General features: G+C 46.1%; 1 protein-coding gene across 5 annotated transcripts in view; it reads right to left on the reverse strand.

Moving 5' to 3' along the window:
• Window positions 1-14,571, reverse strand: part of TUBGCP2 (tubulin gamma complex component 2) — a 948,782-nt gene that overhangs the window by 141,843 nt on the left and 792,368 nt on the right. The window contains exon 16 of one of the 5 annotated variants that reach the window (XM_075349131.1): window positions 7,507-7,578. The exons of the other annotated variants lie outside the window; for them this stretch is intronic. Coding sequence (XP_075205246.1) covers window positions 7,552-7,578 — 27 coding nt within the window. The 3' untranslated portion in view covers window positions 7,507-7,551. Of the gene's footprint in view, window positions 1-7,506; window positions 7,579-14,571 lie in introns of those variants that run through there. 5 annotated transcript variants of the gene reach the window in all.

Here is a 14,571-nt window from a genome sequence, read left to right on the forward strand (position 1 = left end):
TTTTTCCTCTGGGATTTATATCAGTCCTTCCTAATTTAACTGTCAGATACTTTGGATGCTTTGACCCTGACCTTGGAGGAGGAACCTAGGCATTACAAGTTCCTTGGTATCCCTTTGATATTAATATTAATGGTCAGTATACTTTGCTATGGGCATTATGATTTAGGTATAGACCTCCAAAATTTGGTAACAGTGGTTTCTACATTATGCTTTATTTTAGGTTTGAAGCTATGATTCAAATGTCAAGGATCTGCGTTGTTATACCCCTGATGAGCCCCAAGCATTAATATGAAGGCGAAACGCGTAGGGTACTTCCTGGACAAAAATACTGCATTAGTCAATTTTGATATATTGATAGTTGACTGAGTTGAACCCCGCCCCCTAGACGTCCTAAGACATATATTGATGGACTGAAAGTGTCTATATAAATTGGTGACACATACTATCCCTGTGGGCTTTACCTTGGGTGTTTCACCTTACCCACTTTGACTTAGATGCACGGGATGTGTCTAGTGTGAGCGGAGGGTCAGTATAGGACTCAAGTCGACGAGGAACGTCATGTACATTTAGGATGCCGACCCACGTATGATAGGAAGGGTGAGAGTTAGAGGACAATAATTCCCACCTTTCTTCTCTTCACGTTTTTTATGTATGTACCTTGTCTGTAGCATATGTGTTAATAAAGATTATTATTGTTTTAAAGGTAATGTAAATTTCTAGTATTTGACGCTATAATCTACCTTATATTTGATTCGGTTTTTGATTTATCCACTACTACCCAGATACAAGTCTTCCCTTCTGAGGGTGGAAGGTCAGTGATGAAGTCCATGGAGAGGTGGGTCCAAGGACTTTCTGGAATAGGTAGGGACTAGAGAAATCTAGCGGGATAGGTACGGGGTTGTCTTGGCTCGAGCACAAGTTTCACAGGCCAGTACGTATTCCTTACAGTCCTTTGCTATGGTTGGCCACCAAAGGCTCCTAGTTACAAGTCGTAGGGTATTGCCTATACCAGGGTGATCTGCAAGGATAGAATTATGGGACTCCTGAAGTACCCGTAGATGAAGTGGGGGAGCGACAAACACTTTACGGTCAGGAGTGGTTTCAGGGGCCAGGTCTTGGGCATCACGGATTTGTTCTATCAAATCTATAGATACCGATGATACAACAATGCCCTTAACTAAAATAGGAACTGGTTCGATGTTTTCTGACTGAGAAGGACAGAAGCTACGGGAAAGTGCATCAGCTCATGTGTTCTTGGTACTGGGCCAAAACGTCACCACGAAATCAAATCTGGAGAAGAACAATGCCCACCTAGCTTGCCTAGAATTGATTCTCTTAGCAGATTCCAGATAAGTGAGGTTCTTATGGTCTGTGATGACTGTGACCTTATGTTTGGCACCCTCGAGGAAGTGGCCCCATTCCTCGAAGGCCCATTTAATAGCCAACAGCTCACGATTACCAATATCATAGTTTGTCTCAGTGGGAGAAAATTTGCGGGAAAAGAAGGCACAAGGACGAAGCTGAGTGAGAGTCTGAGTACCTTGTGATAGCCCCGCCCCCACTCCAACTTCGGATGCATCAACTTCTACAATAAACGGATGCATAAGGTCAGGCTGAACCAGAATCGGGTCTGAGGAAAAACATTCTTTTAATGTGGAGAAGGCATGGATCGCCTCTAGCTTCCAATTAACCACATCAGCTCCCTTTTTAGTCAAATCGGTGAGGGGTTTGGCAATCTTGGAAAAATCCCTAATAAATTTGCGATAATTTGCAAACCCAAGGAACCGCTGCAAGGCTTTCAGGGACTTGGGTTGCACCCACTCCTTAATCGGCTGTAGCTTAGAGGGATGCATGCGGAAGCCTTCTGCAGACAATATATAACCCAGGAAATTAACCTCATCAACTAAAAAACCACATTTTTCATACTTAGCAAACAGGGAATACTCCCAGAGTCTCTGGAGTACAGTGCGGACATGTGACTTAGCATCAGGAGAATAAATCAGGATGTCATCCAGATAGATCTCCACATATTGACCACAGATATCTCTGAAAATGTCATTAACAAAGTTCTGAAAGACAGCCGGTGCATTACTTAACCCAAAAGGCATTACCAAGTACTCATAGTGTCCCTCTGGAGCGTTAAATGCCGTTTTCCACTCATCTCCTCTGATGCGGATTATATGCACCCCTGAGATCCAGCTTCGTGAAGTACCGGGCTCCTGTGAGCTGGTTAAAGAGATCAGGGATTAGTAGCAGAGGGTACTGATTCTTTACAGCAATAGCATTAAGTTCACGGTAGTCAATACAAGGTCAGAGGCCACCATCTTTTTTCTCCACAAAAAAGAATCCAGCGCCAACTGGTGACCTGGATGGTCTGATAAACCCTCTCTGCAGACTGTCTGCTATATAATCTTTCATGGCCTGACGTTCTGGACCAGAAAGATTATAAATCCTACCCTTGGGGAGTCGGGAATTGGGGACCAAATCTATGGGGCAGTCATAATCTCTGTGTGGAGGTAATTTTTCAAAGTCAGAAACAGAGAACACGTCAGAAAAATCCCTCAATGCATGAGGTATGAGGACAGGTTCAGCTCTAGTCAAGTTAATAGATAAAGACATACATGTCTCCTGACACTCAGGGCTCCAGCGTACAATCTCACCCTGGTGCCAGTCTATGACCGGGTTATGTTTGCGCAGCCATGGCATACCCAATACTACTGCTGCTGTCAGGTTCTCAAGAACAAAAAATGACACCGATTCTACATGCAGAGCCCCAACAAGCATGGAGATCTCTGGAGTTACAAGGTTAACCACACCCTGAGTGAGAGGGGTATTATCAATTGCAGAGACTTTAATGGGAGAGTTCAGTCTCAGCAAAGGCAAACCCAGCTCTTTTGCTACATCAGAGTTTATGAAATTAGCTGCAGAGCCAAAATCAACAAAGGCCTGCAGCCACACGGCTTTTCCCTGGTGAGACAATGAGACAGGTAACATTAACTTTATAGGGTCTGCAGGAAGTACCTGGGCGCCTGAGTGAGTATCCTGGGGCTCACTCAGTTGCGGTTGCTGCTCTGGAAGCGATTGTCTCTGAGATCCAGGCTCTCCATGATGGTCTCCCCAACGTGATCTTCTCCTTTGACGTCGACGGGACTCTGGACATGATGAGGGAGGTGCTGCAGGAGCTTGAACCTGGGCAGACTGGAGCTCCTGCACTTGCTGTGCAAGTCCCTGAACCAAGCCAGAAAGGGTCAGCACCTGGTCTATCACAGTTTGGAGAAGATCCATTTTTTTTGTGTTAGTGGGCCAGAGATAATGTAATGCCTGATTGGAGCCACAGACTCAGACTGGCTGTAAGGGGAGTCTAGAGAAACGCCGCTCACAAAGCAGGACCCCAAGAACTCTGCAACCCTTTAACCCCTATACAGGGATTTGGAATTACACAGAGCCCCAGAGATCACTACCTATGGTAGGCTGTAGTCCGTGGTCGTCAGGCAGGGTCAAAAACCAGGAGATGCTAAACAGGAACAGAATCGGCAGGCAAGGGCGTAGTGAGGAGACAAAGCAGAGGTCAAATCCGGAACTGGCAGCAAGGTACAAAAACGACAGGCAGGAGGGTAGTCAAACAACAAGCAAAGGTCAGCACACAGGAATCAAAATACAAACAGCACATGAGCCAGGAGTACAGAACTGTCTCTGGCAGTGGTTAAGTGACAGGTGGGGGAATAAGATGGGTGTGGTGTCTTCCCATTTGCTGTAGGTGAATGTTGGCAACTTCAGCTGGAAGACACACGCCACCTACAGTCAGCCAGAGGTACTGCAGGTTCCAGGGAAACCCAGCCTAGTGGATAAGCGGAGCCTGCGCTCCACAGAGCCACGGGCACTGACTCCAATCCCATCACCAGCACTATCCATGGTGGGAACATGGCGTTGTCTGGCAATCGGAGCAGAAGTCGCAGGAGCGGACTCCGGTGGGGATGTGACACCGATCTTAAGATACCCTTAGATCCTAAATTCTATCTATTGAATATTCCACCTGTCCAGTTGGGGAGGAGAGTGAAGCAGTTACTGTTACATACAACCACAGCAGCCAGGTGTCTGATTGTCCGTAACTGGTGGTTAACCCATCCGCCCTCACTTAATGATCTCCATTCTAGGATCCAAGATGTAAGGAGGATGGAGTATCTATCCGCCATGTCAAATAACATGGTGGATAATTTTGAGAGTGTTTGGTCCTTTTGGGATACTTACTGGGCCAATAAAGAATGATAGCTTGGCATGGTCCTGATGGAAGTTTCATATACTCATCCTCCTTATTCTATCCCCTCCTTCCCTATGTCTCCTTGTCTAGTATTGTATTGTCTGTCTTGTCACATTCTTTGTTTCTAATATATCAATGGATAATATGATGTGTGTCCTGATTTATGGTTTAAAATTACTGCTCACATGTTTGCGGGCCATATCCATGTATTTTCTCTATGTTTGTTTTGAAAAATTCAATAAAATATTCAGTTATAAAAAAAAAAAAAAAGAATAGACTGTCGAGTTTCACATGAAAGTTCTCTTTTTCTCGCCTTTTTGAGAGTTTAATGACACCAACAAATGTAAACATCCATTAGCTTTCTAAAGGCCCCTTTACACACAGACTTTCTAGCGATCCCAACAGCGATCCCAACCTGACCAGGATCGCTACAAATTCTCTGGTGAGTCGCTAGTAAGCTGTCAAGCAGGCATACCTGCCAACGACGCAGCAGCGATATGGACCTGCAGAACGACCTAGCTGGTCATTGGGGACGTGTCAAAGCAGCTAATTGAAAGGGAAGTCGCAAACAAAGTTGTTGTAACAGTGTCAAACAAACCGAAGCTTGCTGCACAGCGGGAAACAAAGGACCAAAAAATGGTCCTGAAAGATTTGTAGCGATCAGCGACCTCACAGCGGGGACCAGGTCGCTGATGCGTTTCACACACTGCAATGTCGCTGGGGAGGTCACTATAACGTCACAAAACCAGTGACGTTACAGCGATGTTGTTAGTGATGTTGCAGTGTGTAAAAGGGCATTAAAACAGCTAGCAAACACAATGTACCATTAGAACACTGGAGTGGTGGTTGTTGGAAATGGGCCTCTACACACCTATGTAGATTATTGTATTGCATTCAAAACCAGACGTTTGCAGCTAGTATAGTCATTTACCACATTAACAATATATAGAGTGTATTTCTGTTTAATTTAATGTTCGCTTCATTGAAAAAATGTGTTTTCTTTAAAAAGTAAGGAAACCCTAAACTTTTGAACTGTAGTGTACAATTTTTTTTTTATCTAGTCACCAGTAGGTAGCACTTTTTCTTTGATAAAATTCATTGTGTAAAGAAGGATATACAAGTCTATATTAATTTATGCAACTTCACTTGTTTGAATTTACTATATGGGCACTTCATTTTTGCTCCAAGGTCTGTAGAGCTTTTTAACTGGTTGTACATTGAGAATCATTTAAAACAGAGGTCATTATTTCAAAGTGTTGCATTTTTTTTATATGTTGTGCAAAGAAAAATAAGTATTTTGTTGCACAAAAAATAATTAAAATCATAGAATGATACCAGCACACCCTGAATATGATCCTTGGTACAGAAAAAGATACTTCTGCTCAAAGTGGCACCATCAAAGTCCAAGTAAAAAAATAATTTCAAACATAAATCCAGGTAAAAAAAAAGTTTATTCCAAATAAATTAAAATAATGACATCCTCAGGTATATCCAATATGATATGCAACTTTCCTATACTTCTCAGACTGCAATCTAGTTTTTTTTCATGAAAAAATATAATGAATATATTTATTTTATCTGGATTTGCGTCTGAAGGATCTTCTTACAGAAATATAAAATTTAAAAATAAACATAATTGATATCAGTGTCTGTAACAACATGATATACTGTTTGCTATCCTGCCTGCTAAGTGCTCAAAAAACATATTGATTAAAAAAATGGCTTTTTTTTTGTTTATCTTGTCTACCAAAAATGTAAAAAAAAGTGACCAAAAGTCAAACATCAAAATGCAACAAAAAGTGATACCATTAAAAACTACAAGTTGACCAGCAAAAATAACCACTCATCACACATCATCATTAACAAAAATAAGTAAAAAATAAAGAGTAATTATCAGCAGGTCAAACTGCTGAGAAATGACAGTTAAATTTCCTAAAATTTACGGGACTCCAAAAATTCAAACACACATTGCTTAAGTCTCAAAAAGTGGGCTAAGGACGGGAAGCATGGCTGTGCAGGTTTCTAAATAATACCTTGCAACTAGTACATTACATGATCTAGCACAGCTAATAAGGAGGGCAATCAGAGGCAGTATAAATGATGAGCACTGTACATTTTATGCTTGTACAGTATAGGAAGTCATGGCGCAGAGCTCATTCCACCTAAAGACAGAAAAAGGCCAATTCTGATAGTCATATACTACTTTCAGTGCTGAAGCATATTGAAAACGGAGGAGTAGTTTCAGTCTATGAATATTAATATAGGTAACTGTTGAAGATGTATATTCACTCAGTGTGACTGTGAACTGAACAATCTAAAACATACAGTTGTAACAATACTTTAAAGAAGCACTCTTGTGAATACTTCTATTCATTAAATGTGTGTATATGTGTATGGTGTATAGTGTGAATGTATTAAAGGGAACCTGTTACCAGATTTGGCGACTATTAGCTGCAGTCACCATCAAATGAGCCCTTATATATAGCATTCTAGAATACTTTATATAAAGCCCAGGTCGCGCTGCAGAATGTAAAAATCACTTTTATAATACTCACCTAGAGGGTGGTCCGGTTCGATAAGTGACACTGCTCTCCAGTCTCTCTGATAGGTTCCCTTTAATATAATCACCTACCCTCTGTGAACCAGTGGCGTTCCTCTTCTAATCTCAGTGAAGTCACTGCTCTTCAATCTTCTTGGGTCAGACTGCGCTATGCATGACCCGGAAGTGGGTTTTACAATGGCATTCTTTGGAGAGTGAGAATGAGGCTCTATAGGCCTAAACCGTAAAAGACCCTTCTGGTTCACACAGAGCATAGAGTGCTACCGCCGCTAGTCTGAAATGCGGTGACGTCACTGAGAAGAGGAGAATGGTTATATCTCAGAGAAAGCGGCGGTAGGTGATTATATTAATACACTCAAATTACATCATACACATATCCACATATTTAATAAAATAAATATTCATGGGAGTGCTTCTTTAATATATCTTTTTTTAATCTTTACACACTGAAAACGAGTAATATTAAACCAAATCAGTGCTAGTTTTGCTACTAAAACTAAATCCTTGAAATAATTAACTAACTGGTGCTAACTGGATGAGTGGGAAAAGGGAGTGAATGGGTCGACCTAAAATTAGGTATACAGATATGGCGACACAGCAGGGAATTAGTAAAATGTATACTGATTTATTGTATAATAATTTAAGATAAAACACAAAGTTTAAAAATTATAGATAAAAACAAAACAAAAAACCTCTGCGTGGAGGTATTCTTGAGAGGGTCCTGATGAGGAACTTAGGGACAGAAGGGGAGACTTGGGACCTGTTGGGAATACAAAATGACAGGAATGAATGCAGGTAAACTGATAATAGGAATATTGAGGCTCTGGGTTAAATACTAATTACCTGGTGGCTATGAACACATTGAGGATGAAAATGTAAAATTTGTGAGATGATTGACCCCGGAAGTGCTGGCGGAGGAGGAGAGAACATTCACCGCAGCTGAGAGAAGAACGACGGACACTGGTGGAGGAGGAAGAGGAGGAGGGCGGCAGGAGCAGGTAATCGCTCGCAGAGCTGAAGATTCATAGGGAAGATGCGGGTCTTCCTAATGAAGATTGTGGGGGAGGGGCAGGCAGAGGCCATAACGTGATGTGTGTGGGGGAGGGGCAGGCAGAGGCTATAATGTCATGTGTGTGGGAGAGCGACAGGCAGAGGCTATAATGTGATGTGTGTGGGGGAGCTCCAGGCAGAGGCTATAATGTGATGTGTGTGAGGGAGCGGCAGATAGAGGTTATAATGTGATGTGTGTGGGAGAGGCGCAGGCAGAGGCTATAATGTGATTTGTGTGGGGCATGGGCAGGCAGAGGCTATAACATGATATGTGTGGGAGAGCGGCAGGCAGAGACTATAATGTGATGTGTGTGGGGGAGCTCCAGGCAGAGGCTATAATGTGATGTCTGGGGGAGTGGCAGGCAGAGGCTATAATGTGATGTGTGTGGGGGAGCGGCAGGCAGAGGCTATAATGTGATGTGTGTGGGGGAGGGGCAGGCAGAGGCTATAATGTCATGTGTGTGGGAGAGCGACAGGCAGAGGCTATAATGTGATGTGTGTGGGGGAGGGGCAGGCAGAGGCTATAATGTCATGTGTGTGGGAGAGCGACAGGCAGAGGCTATAATGTGATGTGTGTGGGGGAGCTCCAGGCAGAGGCTATAATGTGATGTGTGTGAGGGAGCGGCAGATAGAGGTTATAATGTGATGTGTGTGGGAGAGGCGCAGGCAGAGGCTATAATGTGATTTGTGTGGGGCATGGGCAGGCAGAGGCTATAACATGATATGTGTGGGAGAGCGGCAGGCAGAGACTATAATGTGATGTGTGTGGGGGAGCTCCAGGCAGAGGCTATAATGTGATGTCTGGGGGAGTGGCAGGCAGAGGCTATAATGTGATGTGTGTGGGGGAGCGGCAGGCAGAGGCTATAATGTGATGTGTGTGGGGGAGGGGCAGGCAGAGGCTGTAATGTGATGTGTGTGGGGGGAGGAGCAGGCAGAGGCTATAATGTGATGTTTGTGGGGGAGGGGCAGGCAGAGGCTATAGTCGGGGGATTAGGAGGACTATTGCTGTAGATGGGGGGGTTTAGGGAGCTTATTGCTGTAGAGGGGGAGTTAGGAGGGCTTACAGAGTGAGGGATAGTGCAAGGGACAAAATCGATGGGGAAAAGTATAAGGACTCAGTATGTTGGGGGTCTCCGTATGGAGAGGGGTAAACTTGGCACTAAGGATCAATGTGAATAGTGGTTTTTATTGTGAAGAACTTGTAGGACCAGCACAAGCACATATGTTTTGTTCAAAAGACCTTCATCAGTGTGCATGCAGAGGGTCCTCAGAAACTATAGTAGCGTGGAGAGCGTCGTAGCTGGGTATGACGCGGTGTCCTCCGTTGTCTATGTGGAAATTATGTGCTTGTGCTGGTCCTACAAGTTCTTCACAATAAAAACCACTATTCACATTTATCTTGAGTGCCAAGTTTCTACATCTACTTGAGACGTTTTGGACCCTACTTGTGCACCCCCCAGAAGTGCCGTGTATCAACTCACTAAGTATGGAGAGGGAAAAGCATTGGGAGCCCATTATAGAAAAGGGGTAGCATGGGGGTTCAATATGAACAAGGGCAGTGTGAGGGCTAAATATGGAAAGGGGGCAGCATGGGTGGGCTCAGTATGGAGGGGAGCAATGTAGGGGACTCGTCGTGAAACGTGAGATAGTGTGTGGGGGGGGCTCAGCTTTAGGCATGAGGCAGCATGGTGGTCTTTGTATGATGAGTAGGGCAGTATGGTGGTCTCTGTATGATGAGTGGGGCAGCATGGTTGTCTCTGTATGATGAGTGGGGTAGCATGGTGGTCTCTGTATGATGAGTGGGGTAGCATGGTGGTCTCTGTATGATGAGTGGGGTAGCATGGTGGTCTCTGTATGATGAGTGGGGTAGCATGGTGGTCTCATTATGAAAAAGGGGCAGGCAGCATTTCGAGTGCATTAAGAAGGGGCAGCATGGGAGGCTCAGTATGGAGAAGGGCAGCGTGAGCTCCATATGGAGAGGGACATTGTGAGGAGGGGGCAGCATGATGTGAGGACAGTGTGCATATTTCATAATTTAGGAAGGTGTGGTGGGTATAATTTATAAGGGAGGAGAGTGTGGCGTTTTAGTTTATTAAGGGGCAATGTAGCGGTCATCTATATATATAATTGCCTTATTCTGTATGTCTGTCTGTCTGTCTGTCTTGCTCCAAAATTGTGTCACCGTGACAGTGTCACCGTGACAGTGTCGTTAGAGTGACAACCGTCGGATTGGCCACTCAGCTCGGCCTGGCCCCGCCCCCCGCACGGATTGGCCGCTCACCTTGCCCTGGCCCCGCCCCCCGCACGGATTGGCAGCTCACCTTGCCCTGACCCCCCCGGCACGGATTGGCTGCTCACGTCGCCCTGGCCCCGCCCCCTATACGGATTGGATGCTCGCCCTGGCCCCGCCCCCCACGCATTCCTAAAACCCATACAGGGACCCCAATTCCCACCCAGGTAACTGCTGCAGCCCCGGAAGTCCACACCGGCAGGACAAAGTGGAAAAAAGACCGAATGTGTTAAACCACTAGCTTACCCCGGCTCCAGCACACGTGTGCCAGAGCCGGCGTAGGCTGGTAACTACACTACACATCGGGTAACTATAGAAACCGCTTTCCTTAGTTACCCGATGTAACTAGCTTGCCCTTGCACACGTCACCACTGTCGCTTTTAATACTTACCTTTTCTCCACTTTGTCAGATCCAGATCCGGCGCGATCCCGTGCACTGTGTACAACACAGTGGCCGCGCAACAACCTCCGATCACGTGTTGTCATGTGACCAGGAACTTGCGCCGCTGCCAGTGTACTGTACACAGTGTAGGGGAGCGCGCCGGATGTGTAAAATCACTAGCTTACCCCCGCTCCCAGCACACGTGTGCCAGAGTCGGCGTAGGCTGGTAATCATAGTACACATCGGGTAACTACTCCTCCTATTATACTCCTCTCACCCCAGGACTACTCCTCCTCCTATTATACTCCTCTCTACCTAGGACTACTCCTCCTATTATACTCCTCTCCCCCAGGACTACTCCTCCTATTATACTCCTCTCTACCTAGGACTACTCCTCCTACTATACTCCTCTCACCCCAGGACTACTCCTCCTATTATACTCCTCTGCCCCCAGGACTACTCCTCCTATTATACTCCTCTCCCCCCAGGACTACTCCTCCTATTATACTCCTCTCCCCCAGGACTACTGCTCCTATTATACTCCTCTCCCCCAGGACTACTCCTCCTATTATACTCCTCTCACCCCAGGACTACTCCTCCTATTATACTCCTCTCCCCCAGGACTACTCCTCCTATTATACTCCTCTCTACCTAGGACTACTCCTCCTATTATACTCCTCTCACCCCAGGACTACTCCTCCTATTATACTCCTCTGCCCCCAGGACTACTCCTCCTATTATACTCCTCTCCCCCCAGGACTACTCCTCCTATTATACTCCTCTCCCCCAGGACTACTGCTCCTATTATACTCCTCTCCCCCAGGACTACTCCTCCTATTATACTCCTCTCACCCCAGGACTACTCCTCCTATTATACTCCTCTCTACCTAGGACTACTCCTCCTATTATACTCCTCTCCCCCAGGACTACTCCTCCTATTATACTCCTCTCCCCCAGGACTACTGCTCCTATTATACTCCTCTCCCCCAGGACTACTCCTCCTATTATACTCCTCTCACCCCAGGACTACTCCTCCTATTATACTCCTCTCACCCCAGGACAACTCCTCCTATTATACTCCTCTCTACCTAGGACTACTCCTCCTATTATACTCCTCTCCCCCAGGACTACTCCTCCTATTATACTCCTCTCCCCCAGGACTACTCCTCCTATTATACTCCTCTCACCCCAGGACTACTCCTCCTATTATACTCCTCTCACCCCAGGACTACTCCTCCTATTATACTCCTCTATACCTAGGACTACTCCTCCTATTATACTCCTCTCCCCCAGGACTACTCCTCCTATTATACTCCTCTCCCCCAGGACAACTCCTCCTATTATACTCCTCTCCCCCAGGACTACTCCTCCTATTATACTCCTCTCACCCCAGGACTACTCCTCCTATTATACTCCTCTCTACCTAGGACTACACCTCCTTTTATACTCCTCTCCCCAGGACAACTCCTCATATTATACTCCTCTCCCCAGAACTACTCCTCCTATTATACTCCTCTCCCCCAGGACTACTCCTCCTATTATACTTCTCTCCCACCAGGACAACTCCAATTATACTCCTCTCTCCCCAGGACTACTCCTCCTATTATCCTCCTCTCCCCCCAGGACTACTCCTCCTATTATACTCCTCTCCTCCAGGACTACTCCTCCTATTATACTCCTCTCTCCCCAGGACTACTCCTCCTATTATCCTCCTCTCTCCCCACGACTACTCCTCCTATTATACTCTTCTCTACCTAGGACTACACCTCTTATTATACTCCACTCCCCCAGGACTACTCCTCCTATTATAGTCCTCTCTCCCCAGGACTACTCCTATTATACTCCTCTCCCCCAGGACTACTCCTCCTATTATACTCCTCTCCCCCCAGGACTACTCCTCCTATTATCCTCCTCTCTCCCCACGACTACTCCTCCTATTATACTCCTCTCCCCCCAGGACTACTCCTCCTATAAAACTCCTATCACCCCAGGACTACTCCCCCTATTATACTCCTCTCACCCCAGGACTACTCCTCCTATTATACTCCTCTCACCCCAGGACTACTCCTCCTATTATACTCCTCTATACCTAGGACTACTCCTCCTATTATACTCCTCTCCCCCAGGACTACTCCTCCTATTATACTCCTCTCCCCCAGGACAACTCCTCCTATTATACTCCTCTCCCCCAGGACTACTCCTCCTATTATACTCCTCTCACCCCAGGACTACTCCTCCTATTATACTCCTCTCTACCTAGGACTACACCTCCTTTTATACTCCTCTCCCCAGGACAACTCCTCATATTATACTCCTCTCCCCAGGACTACTCCTCCTATTATACTCCTCTCCCCCAGGACTACTCCTCCTATTATACTTCTCTCCCACCAGGACAACTCCAATTATACTCCTCTCTCCCCAGGACTACTCCTCCTATTATCCTCCTCTCCCCCCAGGACTACTCCTCCTATTATACTCCTCTCCTCCAGGACTACTCCTCCTATTATACTCCTCTCTCCCCAGGACTACTCCTCCTATTATCCTCCTCTCTCCCCACGACTACTCCTCCTATTATACTCTTCTCTACCTAGGACTACACCTCTTATTATACTCCACTCCCCCAGGACTACTCCTCCTATTATAGTCCTCTCTCCCCAGGACTACTCCTATTATACTCCTCTCCCCCAGGACTACTCCTCCTATTATACTCCTCTCCCCCCAGGACTACTCCTCCTATTATCCTCCTCTCTCCCCACGACTACTCCTCCTATTATACTCCTCTCCCCCCAGGACTACTCCTCCTATAAAACTCCTATCACCCCAGGACTACTCCTTCTATTATACTCCTCTCTACCTAGGACTACACCTCCTATTATACTCCTCTCCCCCAGGACTACTCCTCCTATTATAGTCCTCTCTCCCCAGGACTACTCCTGCTATTATACTCCTCTCCCCAGGACTACTCCTCCTATTATACTCCTCTCCCCCCAGGACTACTCCTCCTATTATACTCCTCTCCCCCAGGACTACTCCTCCTATTATACTCCTCTCACCCCAGGACTACTCCTCCTATTATACTCCTCTCCCCCAGGACTACTCCTCCTATTATACTCCTCTCACCCCAGGACTACTCCTCCTATTATACTCCTCTCACCCCAGGAATACTACAACTATTATACTCCTCTCCCCCCAGGACTACTCCTCCTATTATACTTCCCTCTCCCCAGGACTACTCCTCCTTCTATACATCTCTCTCCCCAGGACTACTCCTATTATACTCCTCTCCCCAGGACTACTTCTCCTATTATACTCCTCTCCCCCAGGACTACTCCTCCTATTATACTCCTCTCACCCCAGGACTACTCCTCCTATTATACTCCTCTCTACCTAGGACTACTCCTCCTATTATACTCCTCTCCCCCAGGACTACTCCTCCTATTATACTCCTCTCCCCCAGGACAACTCCTCCTATTATACTCCTCTCCCCCAGGACTACTCCTCCTATTATACTCCTCTCACCCCAGGACTACTCCTCCTATTATACTCCTCTCTACCTAGGACTACACCTCCTTTTATACTCCTCTCCCCAGGACAACTCCTCATATTATACTCCTCTCCCCAGGACTACTCCTCCTATTATACTCCTCTCCCCCAGGACTACTCCTCCTATTATACTTCTCTCCCACCAGGACAACTCCAATTATACTCCTCTCTCCCCAGGACTACTCCTCCTATTATCCTCCTCTCCCCCCAGGACTACTCCTCCTATTATACTCCTCTCCTCCAGGACTACTCCTCCTATTATACTCCTCTCTCCCCAGGACTACTCCTCCTATTATCCTCCTCTCTCCCCACGACTACTCCTCCTATTATACTCTTCTCTACCTAGGACTACACCTCTTATTATACTCCACTCCCCCAGGACTACTCCTCCTATTATAGTCCTCTCTCCCCAGGACTACTCCTATTATACTCCTCTCCCCCAGGACTACTCCTCCTATTATACTCCTCTCCCCCCAGGATACTCCTCC

The sequence above is a fragment of the Anomaloglossus baeobatrachus genome, chromosome 5 (genome assembly GCF_048569485.1).
Source record: "Anomaloglossus baeobatrachus isolate aAnoBae1 chromosome 5, aAnoBae1.hap1, whole genome shotgun sequence".
Taxonomy (NCBI): Eukaryota; Metazoa; Chordata; class Amphibia; order Anura; family Aromobatidae; genus Anomaloglossus; species Anomaloglossus baeobatrachus.